Genomic DNA, 20,626 nt, shown 5'->3' on the forward strand with positions numbered 1-20,626 from the left:
TGAGGATTCTCTGAAAGGTCATGGGCCTTTGGGGCGTCCTTGCCAAAGGCGGCAGCCCCTACACCTTGACTTTTCCAAACAAGTCCGAGCACCTGGGTGTTTTACTAGAATCTCTATGTTTAGTTTTCAAACCTGACCTTGTAGAAGCATTTGTTTTCCCAAGGATACTTACCCTGCTGATTGTATCTAAAGGATAATTTTAGTTCAAGCTGTTGTTACAATAAAAGGCTAATGAGGCAGGCAACCAAGGCTGTTTTGGTGCCTAAAGCCAAACAAACCCCTTAGCCTTCTCTTTCACAGAAATGTGTGTCACAGTAATCCACTCATCCATGGCTCAGGGTCTGCTAGTCAGCCCCAGCAGCTGGTGCCCCATGTGAGGAGCCAGCAAGGCAACAAAACACAGTGGAACCCCCATGAAGAGGAAGAAAAGGAAAGTAACTGTGCAGTAAGTAATTGGAGCCCATTTGGGATTCCCAAGTTCAAGGGAATTCTTTCTCAGCTAAGGTTTCACAATGGGACAAGAGTTATCCACAGACCAGCAGCAAAATATCACAGTGCTGAAACAGTTATTAAAAGCAGGTGGTGCCTGTTAGAGAAGAACAACTAAAAAGCTTATTACAAACTGTTATGATTTATAATCCTTGGTTCCCTGATGCTGGAATGCTAGATCTTAATCTCTGGGAACAAGTGGCCAGGCATTTAAAAAGAAATCAGGCCCTGGGAAAACGAGTGCCCTTATCATTAACTGTGTGGGCTCTTGTTCGAGCTGTATTATGCCCACTTCATATTGAAGATCAAAAGCCTACAGAGCAACAGGAGGATTTACCACTGCCCCCTCCTCCTGAAGTAGAGTCTGTAGAGCCTGTAATACCTAAAGCCCTGCCGCTGGAGGAAATATTTCCCGATCCTCTGCCTCCGGTGTGGAAGAGTTCATCAACTAGATCCTCAGTTATGGGATCCTGTGTCAGGCAAGCCATGTTAGGAGGAGAGCTTTTGGCTTGCCCAGTTATGCAAGATCAACAAGGTAACAGAGTTTATGAGCCACTCTCCTTTAATACCTTTGAAGAAATAAGGAAAAGTGTTAGATAAAATGGGGCTAACAGTCCATTTACAAAAGGACTCTTCAATGCCTTACCTGAAAATTATCACATGACCCTTGGGACTGGCAGATTTTAACCAAAACAACTCTGGACACCAGTCAATATTTATTATGGAGAGCAGAATACAATGAGATCTGTGATCAGGATATTTGTGGGTGTTCACTATTCACCCCACCAGGGAGCCCTCTGGGGCACATTCTAGAGGCAAGTCCCATGTTTTCCCACGTAAATAAATAAAATACAGAAAAACCACCCTGAATAATCAACTGAAGACTAGCTGGAGAGAACCCTGATAACTAATGATGGAAAGTAGAGACTGCATAAAGACTGGTAGGAAGTACAGAGGCACAAAAGGGCTGGCTGGGCTCCCACAGACAGCAGTTGAAGTTCTAGAGACATTATCTCAGCTGTAGGGGTTCCCATTGAGAAGTCTAAGGTCAAAATCCCAAGCTGGGCTCCCTAGCCCAGAGCACCAGAAGAAAGATGCCCACATAACATCTGGCTCTGAAACATAGCAGGGTTGCTATCTACCAGTGAGAGATGTTTAGAAATGCAGGCACCCTCTTAAATGGCCAAAGCACAAAATTTTGTGTGCAGCCACTATCTTGGACTCTGGCAGAGGGAGGGCAGAATGGACTGGAGCTGTGTGAGGAGAACCCAGGGTTGGGGGCTCTGGGGTGGAGCTTGGGGGGCAGCCACCCGTTTCCTGTGCTGAGTCAATCCCTCATGCTGCGGAGGACTTCATTCTCCACCAGACCTTTGCTTTCCAGGCGTTTTTTGCCTAAGGCTAATCAAGATTGTCAACTGGACGACAGGCAGAGGTGGCTCTCTGGAGGCTTTGAATCTTTCCCTGACCTTCTTCTAGGCCTGGGGCTAGGAAAAGCTGACCCTGGTGCACACCTTGGTCCTTTCTAAAGGCACCAAGCCCCAGCAGAGGGAGCCATAAGCTGTGAACTGCTCATAGCTAAAAACAGGGTATGCAGGGCCAGTCACAAACGGCTCTGACATTGTCCTGCACTAGAGTTTGGGAGTTGTAGCAGATCTACCTAATACATACACTCAAACCCAAACAGGCAGCCAAAACGGGGAGACAAAAAAAAAAAAGGCCCAAAATAGAAGAACAAGAGAATTCTCAATAAGAGTTAAGCGAAATGGAGATAAGACATTTATCAGATCTAGAGTTCAGAATAATGACGGCAAAGATGCTCAACAGCATGAGTAAAGATAGAGTAATTATGAAAAAAAAAGACCAGTCAGAAATAAAGAATAACATAGCACTAATAAAGAACACATTGGAAGGAATGCACAGCAGTTTAGGGGAAGCTGAGGATCAGATCAGTGAATTAGAAGACAGAGCAGGGGAGAAAAATCAACCAGAGAACCAAAAATAAAAAAATTAAAAAACAGGAGGAGCCCTAACCAGTTTGGCTCAGTGGATAGAGCACTGGCCTTCGGACTGAAGGGTCCCAGGTTCAATTTCGGTCAAGGACATGTACCTTGGTTGTAGGCACATCCCCAGTAGGGCTGTGCAGGAGGCAGCTGATCACTATTTCTCTCTCATCGATGTTTCTAACTCTATCCCTCTCCCTTCCTCTCTGTAAAAAAATCAATAAAAAAAACACACAGGAAAGCTTAAGGGACCTGTGTGACAACATGACACATAACAATACTTGCATAACAGCAGTACCAAAGGAGGAAGAAAGTGAGCAAGGAACAGAGAACGTGTTTGAAGAAATAATGGCAGAAAACTACTATAACTTGGTAAAGGAAAGTCATACAAGTTCAGGAGGCGCAAAGAATCCCAAATCAGAAGAACACAAACAAGCCCACGACCAGACACATCATAATTAAAATTAAAGACAAAAATAATCTTTTAATATGTTTTTATTGATTTTTTAGAGAGGAAGGGAAAGGGAGAGAGAAACAGAAACATTGATCAGCTGCCTCCTGCACATCCATTACTGGGGACCAAGCCCCACAACATGGGAATATGTCCTGACCAGAAATCGTACCAGCAACTTCTTGGTACATGGAATGACGCTCAACCAACCAACTGAGCAACACTGGCCAGGCCAAAGAGAGAATCTTAAAGGTTGTGAGAGAAAAGCAATTTGTTACTTACAAAGGAGCTCCCATAAGGCTGACACCTGATTTCTCACCAGAAACTCTACAGCAGTGGTTCTCAACCTTCCTAATGCCGAGACCCTTTAATACAGTTCCTCATGTTGGGGTGACCCCCAATTTCATTGTTACAAATTGAACATAATTAAAGCATAGTGATTAATCACAAAAATAATATGTAATTATATATGTGTTTTCTGATGGTCTTAGGTGACCCCTTTGAAAGTGGCGTTTGACCCCCAAAGGGGTCGCGACCCACAGGTTGAGAACTGCTGCTCTACAGGCCGGAAGGGAACGGCATGAAGTACTCAAGGTAAGAAAAAGCAAGGATCTGAAACCAAGATTACTATATCCAGCAAGACTATCATTCAAATTAGATGGTGAAATAAGAGCTTCCCAGGCAAAAAAAAAAGGCCAGAAGAGTTTATCACCACCAAACTAGCACTGCAAGAAATGCTAAAGGGACTGCTGTTAAGGAGAAGAAGAAATAGAGAGAGCTGTGTCCCATGAACCAAGAGGTCACCAGTTAGATTCCCAGTCAGGACACATGCCCGAGTTTCGGACTCAATCCCCAATAGTGTGCAGGAGGCAGACAATAGACGTTTCTCTCTTATTGGTGATTCTCTCTCTCTCTAAAATACCAATAAAATGAAAAAACCAAAAACAGAAATTGCAGCGGATGCCTCTTCTGGGTTTGAAACTTAAAAAAAAATAAAATAAAACTAATATTAAGATGCATAAAAAGAGAAACACCAAACAAAAGAATGATGAAGACTCTATAGGAAACAGTAACTGCCATTCTGCTGGTTGCAAATCCCAAGGTTATCTTGAATATCTACACTAATAAAAGACAAAGATGCTAATTGACCATACCTTCGCTATGCCCACCAGCCAATCAGAGCGACTATGTACAAATTAACCCAACCAAGATAGCGGCCGGCAGCCACAGAGCTGGAACAAGCAGGAGGCTTGGTTGCCCCGGGATTGGAGGAAGCCAAGCTGCCTGCCTGCCCTGGCCGGCTGTGGCCTCCGCTCAAGGCAACAAAGTTTCAATTATAGAAGACAAATAAATCCCAGATACCTGCTTCCAGCCAGCCTCCACTGGTAGCTTGGGTGGCTGGGGCCGTGGCCAGCCTGCAAACAGCCATCAGCCCCTCACCTAGACTGGCTAGGAACCCCAGCAGGACCCCTCACCCTGAAGGGGGTGTGGCCAGTCTGAAAACGGCCCTCAGCCCCTCACCCAGGCTGGCCAGGCACCCCAGCGGGACCCCCACCCTGAACCAGGACACCCTTCAGGGCAAACCAGCCAGCCCCCACCCATGCACCAGGCCTCTTATCCTATATAATAAAAGGGTAATGTGCAAATTGACCCTAACAGCAGAATGACTGGGAATGACTTGTCACTATGACACACACCAGCCACCAGGGGGCAGACGCTCAATGCAGGAGATGCCCCCTGGTGGTCAGTGCGCTCCCACAGGGGGAGCTCTGCTCAGCCACAAGCCAGGCTGACTGCCAGCTTAGGCCCAATCCCCCGAGGAGTGGGCCTAAGCCAGCAGGTGGTCATCCCCCGAGGGGTCCCAGACTGCGAGAGGGCACAGGCCGGGCTGAGGGACACCTCCCTCCCCCCCCCGACTGCACAAGTTTTTGTGCACCAGACCTCTAGTTTTCAAATAAAAATGAAAGAGAAAGAGGAAAGACCCTCTGCCCAAGGTTCATACTCACGGAGAAAGAGAAATATTAAGTTATTTGAACAGAAAATAGAATGGAAAATGAATGAAGTTGATTATTTAATTCTGCTGTTGAAAATGGCTTTATCTAAAAACCACCTAAATACTGTATAAAAGATTCCTTAAGTTATTAGATTTGTTTCAATAAGGACCATGTAATTCATAACTGAAAGTCACCTTTTGTTTGTCAATACATAGAGTACTGAAAAATCCCTCATCCCCACTATATACAACTTAAGGTACTACTGCCAATACTATCATTGAGTTGAATATAGGCAAGTTGGGGCTGTGACACAAAGATCCTAATAAAAATGCAGAGTTAGGTTCCTTCGAGCTTCTGGTCAGATTTCATTAATCAATCAATACACAACCTTGCTTTAGGATTATTTTTTAAAAGACACCTTACTTATACAGTCATGCACTGCTTAACAATAGGGATAGGTTCTGAGAAATACATCAGGCAACTGTTGTGCAGACATTATGGAGTGTACTTACACAAACCTAGATAGTATAGACTACTATACACCAAAGCTATATAGTAGAGTCAATTTCTTGGCTGTATACCTGTACATTATGCTAATGTACAAAAAATGAGATTAAATCAAGCACAAGAGAAAATGATGCAATCAAGAGAAGATGTAAGACCAAGATGTATGAGGCTGCTGCCAGAGTAACATGGCATACTATTCCACAGCAAAGTTTTTGTTAATAAGCAGAAAGAGTACACTAAAATAGTAATAGTACAATAAATATACAAACCAGTTAGCAGTCATTTATTCATTATCGAATACTATGTACCATATAAAATTGTATGTGATATACTTTTACACGACTGGCAACACAGGTTTGACACCAGCATCATCACAAACACATGATATCACTAGACAATAGGAATTCTGTTCCATTATCATCTTATGGAACCACTGTAGTATATGCAGTCTGTTGCTGATCTAAACATAATTCACTAACATTGAACTCCTGGCCAAAAGTATTATAACTCAGGTATGAACAAAGCTTTATCTAATATCCGTATTTTCTTCACAGGGCACATAAGTCTTTCTGTATTTAGGAATCATAGACAGCACTTCAACACTATGCTTGGGGGCCATTAAACGATGTGATCGTCAAGGAAAAGCACAAAATGTGAAAAATATGGCACTAAATGGATCATGAAAAGGACATTTGTTTAGAGAATATAGAGAACTCAAACAAAATGGCAGAGCATAACCTTATTCATGGTCAGCTGGGAACAAACGTACTGGGGAACTCAAATTTTTTTGCCACTCTGCATGTCTGTTATACACACTGGTAATACATTTAGGAAATTATACAGAACAAGTACTGATGTTAGCTTTACAAATAAATTTTAGTGAACAGGTAAATTTGCATATATGGTATGATGAATAATGAAGATTGACTATGCTATGTAAATAAAGTTAAGAAATGAAAGGATCTAGTATGTAAAACTGAACTATTCTTTAGATGTGGACTTACCTTCCCAAGAAGTTTGACAAACAAAGGCCATAATTTTAAAACATATGTCTCATTTTTACTCATAAATAGCTTCTGGAGTTCTGAAATTAATTTCTGCAAACAAAAGCAAAAATATTTACCAAAAGGACTCTTAGAAAGGAAAAAATATGCAGTGTCAAATTGGCTGATTATCTTAGCCAAATAACTTTAACCAATGTTTTATAAGGAAAACTTCCTTATATATAGCAAAGCTGAGTTTTATAATAAACTAGAGGCCCAGTGCACAAAATTCGTGCACGTGTGTGTACGTGTGTACGTGTGTACGTGTGTGTGTGTGTGTGTGTGTGTGTGTGTGTGTGTGTGTCCCTCAGCCCAGCCTGCACCCTCTCCAATCTGGGATCCCTATGGGATCGGGCCTAAACAGGCATTCGGACATCCCTCTCACAATCCAGGACTGCTGGCTCCCATCTGCTCGCCTGCCTCCCTGATTGATGCCTAACTGCTCCCCTGCTGGTCTGGTCACCCCCAACTGCCCTCCCCTGCCGGCCATCTTGTGACTGTGGGCACCGCCATCTTTGAGAGCAGGGAGGTCAATTAGCATATTCCCTCCTTATTGGCTGTGGGCACCACCATCTTTGCAACAGCATGAGGGTCAATTAGCATATCCCATAGATAGGATGTCCAAATATAAATCATCATTAACATTTTACTAATGCTTTTATTAACACAATCTGGCCATTCTTGCATTAATCCAGCTTAAATTTTTTTCTCCTATTATTGTTTTCCCTAAAAACTTCAGCATGCATGTCATTAATTAGATTTCAAGTTAATGTTTTTTATCACTCTGATAACTTTAAAAATACATTAATAGCTTCATGGATAAGACTGAGAAACTGTAGTTCAAATTTATAAAGAATTTTACATATGCTCTTAAAAATAAACTTATCAGAATAAAAAACTTGCAAAAACAAGGGAGATACTTCATTAGACTCCAAATATTAGTATGAAGTAACTTTAAAATGAACAGATAAAACTCCAGGACTTAGAATCTGGAAGCTTCCCTCACTGTCTGGATTACTGTAGTATGCCCTAACTAATTTCCCTGCTCCTACTCAATCCCCTTTAGATTCTATGCTCAACATAGGCAGAGCGATCCCTTTAAAACCCAAGTTAGTACCACTCCTAGACTCAAACCTTCAAATATGATTTTCAGTAGAACCGAGTCTTACAATGACCCCCAATGTGATTTGGCTCTGTTTCTCTGAAATCATCTCCTACTCCTCACCTTCATGAATTCCACTATTATATTGCTCAGTGTTCACTAAACACAACCATCAGAGCAGGGCCTTTTGCTCTCATGATTCCTCCGAAGAGCTATCCCCTTTATCATCTTCAAATCACTGTTCAAATACCCATTCTTTTTCTTCCCTGATCACTTCACCCTTCTTCTCCAATGACACTCTGCCGGTCTAATTCCTGCTGTTCTCCATAATGTTCTTCACTAAATCTACTATATACTTTATTATCTCTACCACTAGAAAATAAGCTCCACAATTCCTTTTGTTCACTGGTATACTCAGTGTCTAAAACAACACCCAACGTATAATAAGTGTTCAATAAATATCTGTTACAAGAAAAAAGGTTGAAAAACCTAAAGCCTGGGGCAAATAATAACTTTAGGAAATTACACAGCTGATACATTTATGCACACTAAATTTATAAAATAGCACTGAATTAGTTAATACTTTCCCTTTTCCAAAAATGCAATCCCTTTCAATCAATATTCACTAGGGATTGTATAAAATGCCTGGATCATAGTAACGTTGAATACACAGCTCCCTTCCTTACTGTAGTGCAAGAGCAGTATGCCTACACTAACTTAAGCATTTCATTGTTTTAATTCAAAGAGAATTTCCTAGATCACAGTAAATTATACCAATATGAGCCCTAAGCATGGTGAAGAACCTAACAATGCAGTATTCAAAAAATCCTTATAAAAAGTAATACTTACAGTAGTCATAAGCTGCTCTGTGATAGATGCTATTTCTTGCTGTTTCTGAAGCAACAATGGCATTCCCATCTCTAGGGCAGTCGCTCCCCGCAAATGTACCTTTTGGGCTGAATGAACAACTAAAGGTATGACCAGTTTTGCCCACCTAATTGACTCTTCTCCCATTTGAATTGGGGCTTGTTCAATTAGCCTATAAGAGAAATCAATGAATAAATTATTTTGACCTCATCTTTTATGTCTAAACTACCAGGAAAATAAGCAGCGCACACAGAAATGCGCATGGTATGGAACGTTTTAGAATATGTACATATATTCACACACACACACCAAAAAATTATTTTTTCTGGCTAATTTTTCTACTTCTGTATTATTCTTATACATTTTTAATAAGAAGGTATTTTGTCTTTAAAGTTTTTTTAAATACTAATTATTTTTATACAAGTAAATTCAATGTTCTTATGGGATAGCCAGAGAACTGTGATATAATGTGAGAATCAATGAGGGCATCAGAACATTTAATTAGAGCAAATAGCTCAACTACTAAAGAAAACTTTAAAACAAAGGCTATTAACAAAGAGCAGGATGAGAAGGAAGTAGGAATTTTCTTGGTCTGCCATCTCCCGCTAAGCACTGTTACTTACATCCTAACTGCCCACTTTAACTCACTTAGGAGTCTACTTTTTTAAAAAACTCTTGCAAAAGCTTTAACAGAAATAATTTTTTAAAAATATTTTTTTATTGATTCCAGAAAGGAACAAAGGAGGAGAGGGAGATAGAAACATCAATGATGAGAGAATTATTGCTCGGCTGCCTCCTGCACACCACCCACTGGGGATTGAGCCTGCAACCTGCGCATGTGCCCTAACTGGGAATTGAACCTCAACTTCCTGGTTCACAGGTCAACGCTCAACCACTAAGCCACGCTGGCTAGGCCAGAAACACATTTTTTAATGTGTTTACATTTACTATAAATTCAACATCTCTTCCTTTGTTAAAAAAAACATTTTTTTATTGATTTCAGAGAGGAAGAGAGAGGGAGAGATAGAAACATCAATGATGAGAGAGAATCACTGATCGGCTGCAGCAACCTGGGCAAGTGCCCTTGACCGGGATCCAACCCAGTACTCTTCAGTCCGCAGGCCAATGCTCTATCCACTGACCCAAACCGGCTAAAGCAAGAAATAATTTTTAAACCCAGAATTGTTAGCAACAGCAGCCTAACCAGGACTTTATTTTTAAGACTATCTCAGTAAAATTAAACAAAGAGACCTACTAACTTAAGCACATATATTTCCTCCTTCCTGTTACTTTTTTCTTGAGACTTTTAGTCTAGAAGACATTTCCCTCTTTAATGTCCAACTCAAATTCAAGTCCCAAAAGTCCTCCCCTTGAAGTAAATTCTGAACTTCCTGAAACTATTCTTCCAATTTGCACAGCATCCAAATTCATACCTTATGATGACATTTAATGCTTCGTAATCAACAACAGCAGAATGCATCTCTCCTCTATTAAATACTATTTCTAATGAATCAATTATACAGGGTACCTAAAAGATAGAAAATAAATTCAAATCAAGTAAGCCTGAATTTTTTTTAAATGGCATGTATGTAAGAAGACATATACAAAAACTATACTCACTACTTTGCCAATAACTTCAGTGGGGAACGTCTGCTTGGATATCACCCAAAGTGCCCTCGTACGTACATTTTTGTCTGAACTCTTAACATTATCATTCAATTTTGAAAGCAGTTCTTGAATATTTTTCTCTGAAAAACAAACAGCTTTAATTATGTGGAATAGTTTACGTCCTTTAAAACACCAAATATAAAAATAGAGAAAAAAATTAAATGCATATCCAAAGAGAAGGACCAAAGAACCAATGCTGATATCAAACTACTTTCCAAAAACACAAAAATAGGTAAGATGGTATATTTAGACAAAATAGTAGACTCTAAATCAGATATTTTGTGCAATTAATTTTATAGATATCATTAGTGGATTTGAACATACAAGATAATTTTTGGCAAGAAGTTATGAACTCTACATCTGTCTCAAAATGAACAACTACTTTAGATTGCTACCATTTCTATACAGGGTGGGGCAAAAGTAGATTTACAGTTGTGAGCATGTTAAAGATTGTTCTGGTATTATTATTTGTTATTATTTTCCATATAAACTGTAAACCTACTTTTGCCTCACCCTGTACATTAAAAAGAACAGAAACTTCTCCCTCAGAAAACAGATGTTTACAACTTTCTGACATCTTTATTCCCTAATTCATGATTTCCCTTCTCTAAAGATCATTTCCTAGGTTTCCTTTACCATGTCAAACTGCTAACTTAGAGCAACAATTAGTTGAAAACTTAGAAAGCATCAGTTAAGTCTTGTTTTCATTACCATTTTTAGTTCCAAATCATCCCACTTACCACTATGTAAAAACATTCTAATTCAGCACATTCCTTACTGTATGTGCTTATACAAAATAAGTGACCATCTAAATTAACTTCTAAAGCAGATAAGAGTTTTCCAAAGGAGAATGTTCAAGTTTTCATAACATTTATAAATAAGCTTATTTTCTTTTAGAGCAAATTTTACAATTATCAAAGAGCTATGTCTAAGAAAAAAATAAAGCTTTCCAACAATAATCTAAACATCTGAATTATGTTATCAGCCCTGTTTAGTGTGGCTCAGTTGGTTGAGTACTGTCCCATGCACCGAAAGGTTGCTGGTTTGAATCGCGGTCAGGGCGCATACCCAGATTTTGGGTTCGATCCCCGGTTGGGGTGCATACAGGAGACAACTAATTAATGTTTCTCACATCGATGTTTTTATCTCTCTCCAAAAAAAAAATACTAAAATAAAAACATATTTTTAAAAATATATTGTGAATCTAACAGAGGTAACAGTACTTTTCTAAACATCAAAGTATATACTTATAAACTTAAGAATATTAAGTCATAATAAATTTAACTACCTGATAATCCTGAGGTAATTTTGGGATTATATAAACAAAACCCCAAGGCCTGTAGAGCAGCACAACTGAGCTCTGAGTTTTGACTGGAAATGTGAGCCTATAGGGAAAATAAAATAAAATCACACACTTGTTACAAATGAGTACACAATTGTGAATCAATCTTTAGACAGCAAAGTTTGATTAAAAAGCAAAATTACATTTTAATCAAACCAATCAATAAATCTTTTAAAGTAAATGAAATAAGACCAGGAGTCCATGTATATAGCTTGGCAAAGAGGGAAACTATATAAAGATCAACAAAATAAAGAACATTTTTCTTGGCCCTGATCTGGTAGTTCAGTTGGTTAGAGTGTTGCCCCAATATACCAAGGTTGCGGGTTCAATCCCCATCAGGGCACATAATAGAAGCAACCAATGAATACATAAGTGGAACAAATCAATGTTTCTCTCTCTCCCTCTCCCCCACTCCTACCTATATCTAAAATCAATAAGTAAAAGATAACAAAAAAGAACATTTTTCTTAAAAGATAAAGAACATTTTCACATATCTGAAAGCAAAGGAAAAGTCAACCAAATGGAAGATGCTAAAGATACTAGACAGAAAATTAACAGTAGGAGCAAACTTCCATAATGGGTAAGCAACAGACTCAAACATAAAAGGTCTCAGGTTGATTCCCACTCGGGGCACATGCCTAGGTTGCCAGCTCAATTAGGCCATGAGCCTGCAACCTGGGCATGTGCCCTGACTGGGAATCGAACCATGACCTCCTATTTCATAGGTCAGCACTCAACCACTGTGCCACACCAGCCAGCTCATCCATGTTTCTATCTCTCTCTCTCCCTTCTTCTCTAAAAAATCAATAAAGACATATTTAAAAAGAAAAAAAGACTTTGAGAGCTACCACTATACCTCCTGGATAATAGCTAGCATGTGTCTGTAAATAAACTTTTATTAAATACATAATGCCTGAAAGGGTTTCTGAAAAATGGTGTCTTACCTTTAAGAATGTGGTGGGTTCACAGAAATAATACTAGCAGAATTCTAAATAACACATTTCACCTAGTATGATTCCTATTCTAAAACAATTCAAATATCCTTTTAGTGCTTAGTAATTCACACATAAAGCTTCTGTTGATTGTCCTATCAGTATTATACTCACCCAGACATTTCTAAATATAGTTAAGTTCTAGGGAAGTCAAAAGTTATGTGGATTTTTTACTACAAGGAGGAAGAGAGGGTTAGTGCCTCTAACCTGAGTTGTTCAACAGTCAACTGTAATTATTCATCAGGTATTTTAGTTACAAACCCTATCTAAAACAGTGCATCTTGATTCAAAATGCATGCAATTGAGTTCCTGACCCTACACACTGTCAAGTACTAAATATATGAAAATGCATGTTTTTATCACATCAAATAGTCTTGTGCAACTTAGTGACAGGGGCATGTTCTGAGAAATGCGACATTAGGCAATTTTATCATTGTGCGACCATCATAGAGCACGCTTATACAAACCTAGAAGGTATAGTCTACTACATGCCTAGGTTATATGATATAACCTGCTGCTCTGAGGCTACAAGCCTGTATAAAACATGAGATTAAATCAAGCACAAGAAAAACGATACAATCAAGAGATGTGGTAAGTGTGAGATGTATGAGGCTGCTGCCAAGCTACAATACTGTTTTACAGCACTTTTTTTATAAGTAGAAAGAGTACACATTAAAATAATGATTAATAAGTATAATATAGTAAATACATAAGCCAATAAGCACTTATTATAATTATCAAATATTATATGCACTGTACATAATTGTATGTGATATACTTTTATAGGACTGGCAGCATAGTAGTTTGTTTACACCAGTATCACAAGAGTAACTTTTTAAAAAAAAAAACAAACTGATTTTAGAAAGAAAGGGAGACATAGAAACATCAGTGATGAGTCACTGATGGGCTGCCTCCTGCACCAGGGATCTAGCCCACAATCCGGGCATGTGCGCCCTTGACTGGAATTGAACCGGGACCCTTCAGTCCACAGGCTGACGCTCTATCCACTGCCCGAAACCAGCTAGGGCAAGAGTAACTCTTGAGCTATAGCATTATGCTGGCTAAAATGTCAGGAATTTTTCAGCTTCATTACATACAATCTTATGGGACCACCATTGTATGTATATTCGGTTGGTTCAAGTTGTTGACAAAAACATCATTACGCAGAGCATGATTATACTACTGGAATGTGGAACATGACAAAGAAAAATGGGATAATAAGTAAAACCACTGATATTGTATGACAATACTATTCATGTCTCGAACTAATTAATTACTACACTATAAAGTACGCTCCTGATCACTGTAACAGGATACTCTGAGGTAGACAGAACCTCAAATGCCTCAACATTTAGTTGGAAATCATGCTAAAAAGTACAATGAATATTTGGATAGAAAACTTATATTTTAAAAGCACAAAAGCAAGATAAAAATAAGCACTCAAAGGGACTTTAAAGATTGCGTTCAACCTCTTAATTCTAAAAACAAGAAAATTAAAGTGTTGAGGAAGGTCACAAAGCTACAGGGTACTCAAGTGAGGACAAGAACATAGGTCTTCAGTTTGAGGTTTAACTCTACCACCTTTCCATAAACACGTGATACAGATAACCTTCGTAACTGTTCTTAACCAGGCAAGAGTAGCAAAACTAAGGGCGTGTGAAGATAAATAAATACACCAAAAACAAAATTATAAAGTCATTACTTAGGAGTACATTCCTACAAAAGGAGATAAAACAGATGAAATAATCTCTGATCACTGCTTTTAAATTAAGAGCAAAGGTTTTGGACTCAGATAGCCTTGGACAAATTAAACCAATCTGTTCTGCAAAATGGGGACTAAAGAGTAACCTTACAGGGACACGGAGTTAGATGAAGTGAGAGAAAACTATAAGGGAACTCAGAGTACTGTAATATGCTTTCACTTTATTTAAATTCAAAGTTTTTAGGAGTAAACTGGTAAAACGTTTCCCCACAAATAAAAAAAACTATGAATAAACAGAAACACATACCTTTAAAACTTCACATAACCGAGGAAGTTTTTTCTCAATTTCTATAATGACTTCTTTTCCATCTTCTCCAGTAATACGACTTAAAAGCAGAAATAAAAAGTTCAGGCAAACAGACACAAAAGTATAATCACTCCCTAAAGTTTAAAGTTTATGTTAGAAGCCTGACAAATTAACTTGATCTAGTGCTTAAGACAGTGTAAGTACAGAAAGCAACATACATCTGAAGCAAAAAAATAACCTTTAGGATTACTTCTGCATCCACTGCACAAGTTTCAACAGTTTCTCTGTCAGTGGTTCTCAACCTTCCGAAAGCCGCGACCCTTTAATACAGTTCCTCATGTTGTGGTGACCCCCAACCATAAAATTATTTTCGTTGCTACTTCATAACTGTAATTTTGCTACTGTTATGAATCATAATGTAAATATCTGATATGCAGGGTGTATTTTCATTGTTACAAATTGAACATAATTAAAGCATAGTGATTAATCACAAAAACAATATGTAATTATATATGTGTTTTCCGATGGTCTTAGGCGACTCCTGTGAAAGCGTCGTTCGACCCCCAGAGGGGTCGCGCGCGACCCACAGGTTGAGAACCTCTGCTCTATGTGAGGAAGGAACAGGGAAACCTATCCCTCGTCACAAATGCACCATCTTTATCGTTTTAGACCGGTTGTTATCCTCTCCTCGCAAGGTCCAACTGCAGAAAACTCCATGGTTTGCCCAGGGGGGAGGGGGGAGGAGAGATATTACAAAGCACTTGCAATTAAAATAAAACTCGATTAAAAAAATTCCGGGTTGCCACACTGTCCCAGTACAGACGCGACTTACACGGAAAACCACTCCTCCAGCCAGCGTGCCCTCTTCCAAGCAAACTCTCACAAACTCTTGGAGTGCGAGACGCGGGCGCGGACTTCCTCCTCCCGCACACACACACCTGAGCTGCACCTCGGGCGACGCCGCGGCGGCTCACCCCGCACCCACTCCCACCCTCCCGGCGTCGGGCTCCTGAAGCCCACCGACCGCCCAGCGCACCCCACCCCGACGGCGCACCCCAGCCCGCCCAGCCCGCCGCCCCGCGGGCCTCACCTTGTCAGCGCCAGGTACGCGTCCGTCTGCTCTCCACAGGAGGCGGCGGGGTCTTCCAGAGTCTCCAGCAGCGGCGCGAGGGGGCCCTGGCCCGGGGCCGTCATGTCGGCCACCCTGAGGCAGCGGCCGGAAGAGGAGAACATCCAGTGACCGACGGAAACGACCCGGCGCCGACCCGGCGCGACCCCAGGCCCCAGGCCCCAGCCCCGCGCGCCCGCCCAGGGCCTCCCAGGCCCACCGCCCGCGCCCCTGGCCCCGGGCGCACGGACCCTCGGCCCTACCCTCCTCCGGCGCCTCGCCACTCGCATCCGGGCCCACACGGCGCCGGCCCGGGCCCTCTCCCGCCACCACTTTCCCGGGCAGCTTTCAACAGGGGGAGGAGACCGGCGTGGGGCGGGAGAAGCCGGGAGGAGAGGCGTCTCACCGCGAGGGGGCGGATGGGGCGCCCGGCGGAGGAGTCCCCGCGGCCTCGCAAGGCGACCCCGACACGTACCCCCACGTATGAAGGTCAGAACTGCGTCCTCTCCGCCGCCGCCGCCCGCACCACACGGACGCGGTCAAGCCTCGACTTCCCCGGCGTGGGCTGTTTACTCACGCGTGCAGCCCGCTCCTTCCCAGCCAAGATGGCGGCGGGGGCGGGCCGGGAGCGCGCGGGAGCAGGCAGGCCGGGCAGGCGAGCCCCGAGCTGGTCCAACAGGCGGCGGCGGAGCGCCGAGGTCATCGAGCGCCGCCCTCCCCCGCCCACTGCCCTGCCCTACCGGGCTGCTCACACCCTGGGGCTGGAGGTGTTCTGGCCTAAATTTAACCCGGGAGGAACTCAAACTGTTAATGACTCTCCCAGTTCACCAGACTAAATAGAAGGAGCCTGCAGATGGTGTCCGAACTCCGAGTTCAATGCTTGTTGAAGTGTTAGCATGAAATCATTCAGCAAGAGGAGGTAACTGCACGGCAATGTTCCAGACGGAGAGCTGGGTCTGGTTTTGTCTAGATTCCAACCCTAGCTCGGTGTGACTTTAGCAAGTTCATAACCCTATGTCTCAGTTTCCTCCTCCATCAAATAGGGGTGGTAATGGTACCTACTTCAGGTCAAAGTGAAGTAAGAAAAAAGGTTGCCCTAGCTGGTTTCGCTTAGTGGATAGAGCATCGGCCTGCGGACCCAAGGGGTCCCGGATTGGATTCACATCAAGGTCAAGGTCACATGCCCGGGTTGTGGGCTCCATCCCCAGTAGGGGGCATGCAGGAGGCAGCCGATCAACGATTCCCTCTCATCGTTGATGTTTCTATCCCCTCTCTTTTCCTCTCAGAAACCAATGAAAATGTTCAAAAAGAAAAGAAAAGGTGTGAGGCCCAAGGTTCTCAAGGTTTAACTGTACATAACAATGGCCTGAAGATATTCCTGATTAAACTGCTGATTTCTGGGTCACGCCCTTGATTCAGTAGATTTAGGTAGTTCCCAAGGATCTGCATTCTTCTAGTCCCCAGGTGTTCAAGGGTGGGGTCTTGGTTGGGATTTGGCAGTAAATCCTTAATGAAAGTCAATTCTTAACTATTAATATGTTGCTCCCCTCTCTTATATTTTATTGATTTTTAGAGAGGAAAGGAGAGGGAGAGATAGAAACATCAATGATGAGAGAATCATCCATCAGCTGCCTCCTGCACGCCTGCACCCCGCCCCCACTGCCCCCACGCCCCCACTGGGATCGAGCCTGCAATCCGGGCATGTGCCCTTAATTGGAATCGAACCTGGGACCCTTCAGTCTGCAGGCTGATGCTCTAGCCACTAAGCCAAACCAGCTAGGGCTGTTGCTCCCCTCTTCATAGGCCTCTGAGCACTCTCCACAGCACACAGGATTAATATTCACTTTAACTTTATTATTATTATTATTATTATTATTATTGATTTGATTTTAGAGAGTGAGAGAGAAAACAGATTTGTTGTTCCATTAATGCATTCATTGGTTGATTCTTTTTTTTTAATTTTTTAAAACATATTTTATTGATTTTTTACAGAGAGGAAGGGAGAGGGATAGAGAGTTAGAAACATTGATGAGAGAGAAACATCGATCAGCTGCCTCCTGCACACCCCCTACTTGGGATGTGCCCGCAACCAAGGTACATGCCCTTGACAGGAATCGAACCTGGGACCCTTCAGTCCGCAGGCCGACGCTCCATCCACTGAGCCAAGCCAGTCAGGGCTCATTGGTTGATTCTTGTATGTGCCCTGCTGGGGATCAAACCCATAACCTTGGCATATGGGACCCACGCTCTAACCAACTAAGCTACCCAGCCAGGGCTGTATTCACTTTAAATCAGGCACCTTAAGGCCCAGCAGCAACAGGTCCTTGCACTCTGGCTCTGGCCTCATAGTTCCAGGCATCAGGCTTGAGCCTCCACTTACGCACACACAGTGCAACTGTCAGCTACACCTACATGCAAGCATGTCAAACTCCCATGCCTTGCTTAGTTCTGGGCTGTTTTGCTCTTCTCTGTTATCTGTACCCAGCAAAGTGTCTGCCAAGCCAAGCATTGAATACATAACATGTTTCTTAAATGAAAAAAAAAAAAGAAGGAAGAGAAGGAAGGAGGCATACAAGTACTTGTGAACCAAGCTATGGATGGTCCTCGGGTGCTGCTGCAGCCCTTAAACTGTACGTTTGCAATGAGGGAGCCTGCACATAACCACCCTTATTTCCTGCCTTACCTCCATTAAAGCTAGGTTCTGAACAGTCTATCAGGGTCTCTGACTTTTCTGTTTCTTTGAAAGTCTATATTGTTCTCTTGTTTCTTCTCTTTTTGTTAATCCTCACCCGAGGATACTTTTTCCATTGATTTTCAGGGAAAGTGGAAAGATGGAGAAAAGACCGAGAGAAATATCAGTGTGAGAGAGACACATCCACTGGCTGGTTGCCTCCCGAACATGCCCTTGACCGAATTGAACCCGAGGCCCTTCAGTCCGTGGGCCACTGTTCTAACAACTGAGCCAGACTGGTTAGGGCTATTGCTCCCTTTTTTCCTTATTGTTTAGAACATTAATTCAGTTTTTCAAGTGTGAGAAATGAGTCAACTAAAATCCCATCTTTTTATAAAATCTTTCCGTCTACTGTCCCCCCAGGGAGAATAAATTCTTCCACCTCTATCTGAGGTAGCTCTTTGTGCATCTGTTAAAAGGAGTATCTCATTAATTTGCTATTGTTTGGCTACACACCTCTACTGTGGCGGAGTTGAAGTTGAGCCTGAGGGGAATTAGTTCCAGCCACAATCTCAATCAGTGCCCCTCCCTGTTCTTTGGTATTTTCTGAATCTGATGTAAAGTGCTAAGAAATTGCAGTCAAGACAAATCCCCTTCCCCACCCAGACCATTCATGCACCCTTTCAACCAGATTGCTACTCCCAAATTTCACTTTTAGAGAAATTCTGGAACTGCCACTATGGACCTGCTTGACTGAACAAGAAATTGATAGTATCTGGCTCAGCTAGCATGGCTCAGTGGTTGAGCTTCGACCTATGAACCTGGAGGTCATGGTTCAATTTTCAGTCAAGGCACAGGCTGGGGTTTCGAGCTCGATCCCCAGTGGGCGGTGTGTAGGAGGCAGCAGATCAATGATTTTCTCTCATCATTGATGTTTCTTTTCTATCTCTCTCCATCCCCCTTCTTCTCTGAAATCAATAAAAATGTATTTTAAAAATATAATAAATTGATAGTATCTGGCCTCAAATGTTTTGAATTAATTTGTTCATGTATTCATCTTTCTTTTCTTTTTTTTAAATATATTTTATTGATTTTTTACAGAGAGGAAGGGAGAGGGATAGAGAGTTAGAAACATCGATGAGAGAGAAACATTGATCAGCTGCCTCCTGCACATCTCCTACTGGAGATGTGCCCGCAACCCAGGTACATGCCCTTGACCGGAATCGAACCTGGGACCTTTCAGTCTGCAGGCCGACGCTCTATCCACTGAGCCAAACCAGTTTCGCTTCATCTATCTTTTCATGTAGTTGTTCAACTAATACACAATTTCTATCTTTTTTGCCTTTCAAATCTTTTACTTCTTTTTCTCCTCAGAACATCTTCAGAAGTAAAAGACTTACACTCACAATCCAATACTGCTTTCTAACTTCCCCATTCTTGTCTTTAACCACATATCAAATATCACACAGCAAATATCAAGTCTGTAACCTTTTGCCTCTAAATGACTACTTTCTCCTACTTGCCCTGAGTGGTCCTAATGATTCTTCCTATCTAATAGTTCTTGGATCTGTCCACCCAGTATATACCTAGAATCCCAATTTATACCCTAAATGTAGCATTTCAGGATTATAACATTGTTCTTTTTAAAACTACTTTTTATTGAGTGCTAGATGCTTTATATACATTATCTCCTTTACTCCTTACAGTGGTTTAAGGTGAAAAAGTACTTTTCCAAGATTTACAAATAAGCATGTGAATCTTAAAGAGTAGAGAACTTTAATGTAGTCATGTGGAACTCCAAAACTAATCTATTTAAGCTACATTTATTTATCACCATTTAACGAGCTCTACTCTGCAAAAGCAGTATGGTGGTATAGTTTTTCTGGTAGATCTACTCTTGAACATTGCAAGAAAATTCAATATAAAGAGTCCAATGGAGCCCTAGCCGGTTTGGCTCAGTGGATAGAGCGTTGGACTGCAGACTGAAGGGTCCTGAGTTCAATTCCAGTCAAGAGCACATGCCCAATGCCGGAAGCCGGTCCATCCTTGCTGCATGACACAGTCGCTGCAGGAAAGAAACATCTGCACAGCATATGTTTCAAGGGACCTGGCATATCTACACTAATAAAAGAGAAACATGGTAATTAGTGTACGACCGCTACCCTTTTCATTGGCTAATCAGTGAGTATATGCAAATTAACTGTCAGCCAAGATGGCGGCCAGCAGCCAGGCAGCTGGAAGCGAACATGAGGCTTGCTTGCTTCAGTGACTACGGACTCCAACGTTCCCCGCCTCACTTTCTGGCCTCTCAGTTGCAACTCTAAGCAACTATGTACTATGTTGCAAATAAGAAGCTAAACAAAAGCCCAGAAACCGGCTTTCA

General features: G+C 41.8%; 1 protein-coding gene across 3 annotated transcripts in view; it reads right to left on the reverse strand.

The window, feature by feature from the left end:
• Positions 1-16,118, reverse strand: part of RIF1 (replication timing regulatory factor 1) — a 67,174-nt gene extending 51,056 nt beyond the window's left edge. For 2 of the 3 annotated variants that reach the window (XM_070423021.1, XM_070423019.1), the window contains exons 1-8: positions 15,836-15,907; positions 15,555-15,668; positions 14,465-14,543; positions 11,410-11,506; positions 10,074-10,201; positions 9,887-9,981; positions 8,436-8,625; positions 6,446-6,538 (exon numbers count right to left, since the gene is read on the reverse strand). In XM_070423021.1, the coding sequence (XP_070279122.1) occupies positions 6,446-6,538; positions 8,436-8,625; positions 9,887-9,981; positions 10,074-10,201; positions 11,410-11,506; positions 14,465-14,543; positions 15,555-15,658 (786 nt within the window). In that variant the 5' untranslated portion in view covers positions 15,659-15,668; positions 15,836-15,907. Of the gene's footprint in view, positions 1-6,445; positions 6,539-8,435; positions 8,626-9,886; positions 9,982-10,073; positions 10,202-11,409; positions 11,507-14,464; positions 14,544-15,554; positions 15,669-15,835; positions 15,908-16,047 lie in introns of those variants that run through there. The other variant, XM_070423020.1, reaches the window with a different exon arrangement.
• Positions 16,119-20,626: the final 4,508 nt, after the last annotated feature.

This window comes from Myotis yumanensis, unplaced genomic scaffold (genome assembly GCF_028538775.1).
Source record: "Myotis yumanensis isolate MYYU_CA2020_CCGP unplaced genomic scaffold, mMyoYum1.0.hap1 SCAF_8, whole genome shotgun sequence".
In the NCBI taxonomy this organism is placed as follows: Eukaryota; Metazoa; Chordata; class Mammalia; order Chiroptera; family Vespertilionidae; genus Myotis; species Myotis yumanensis.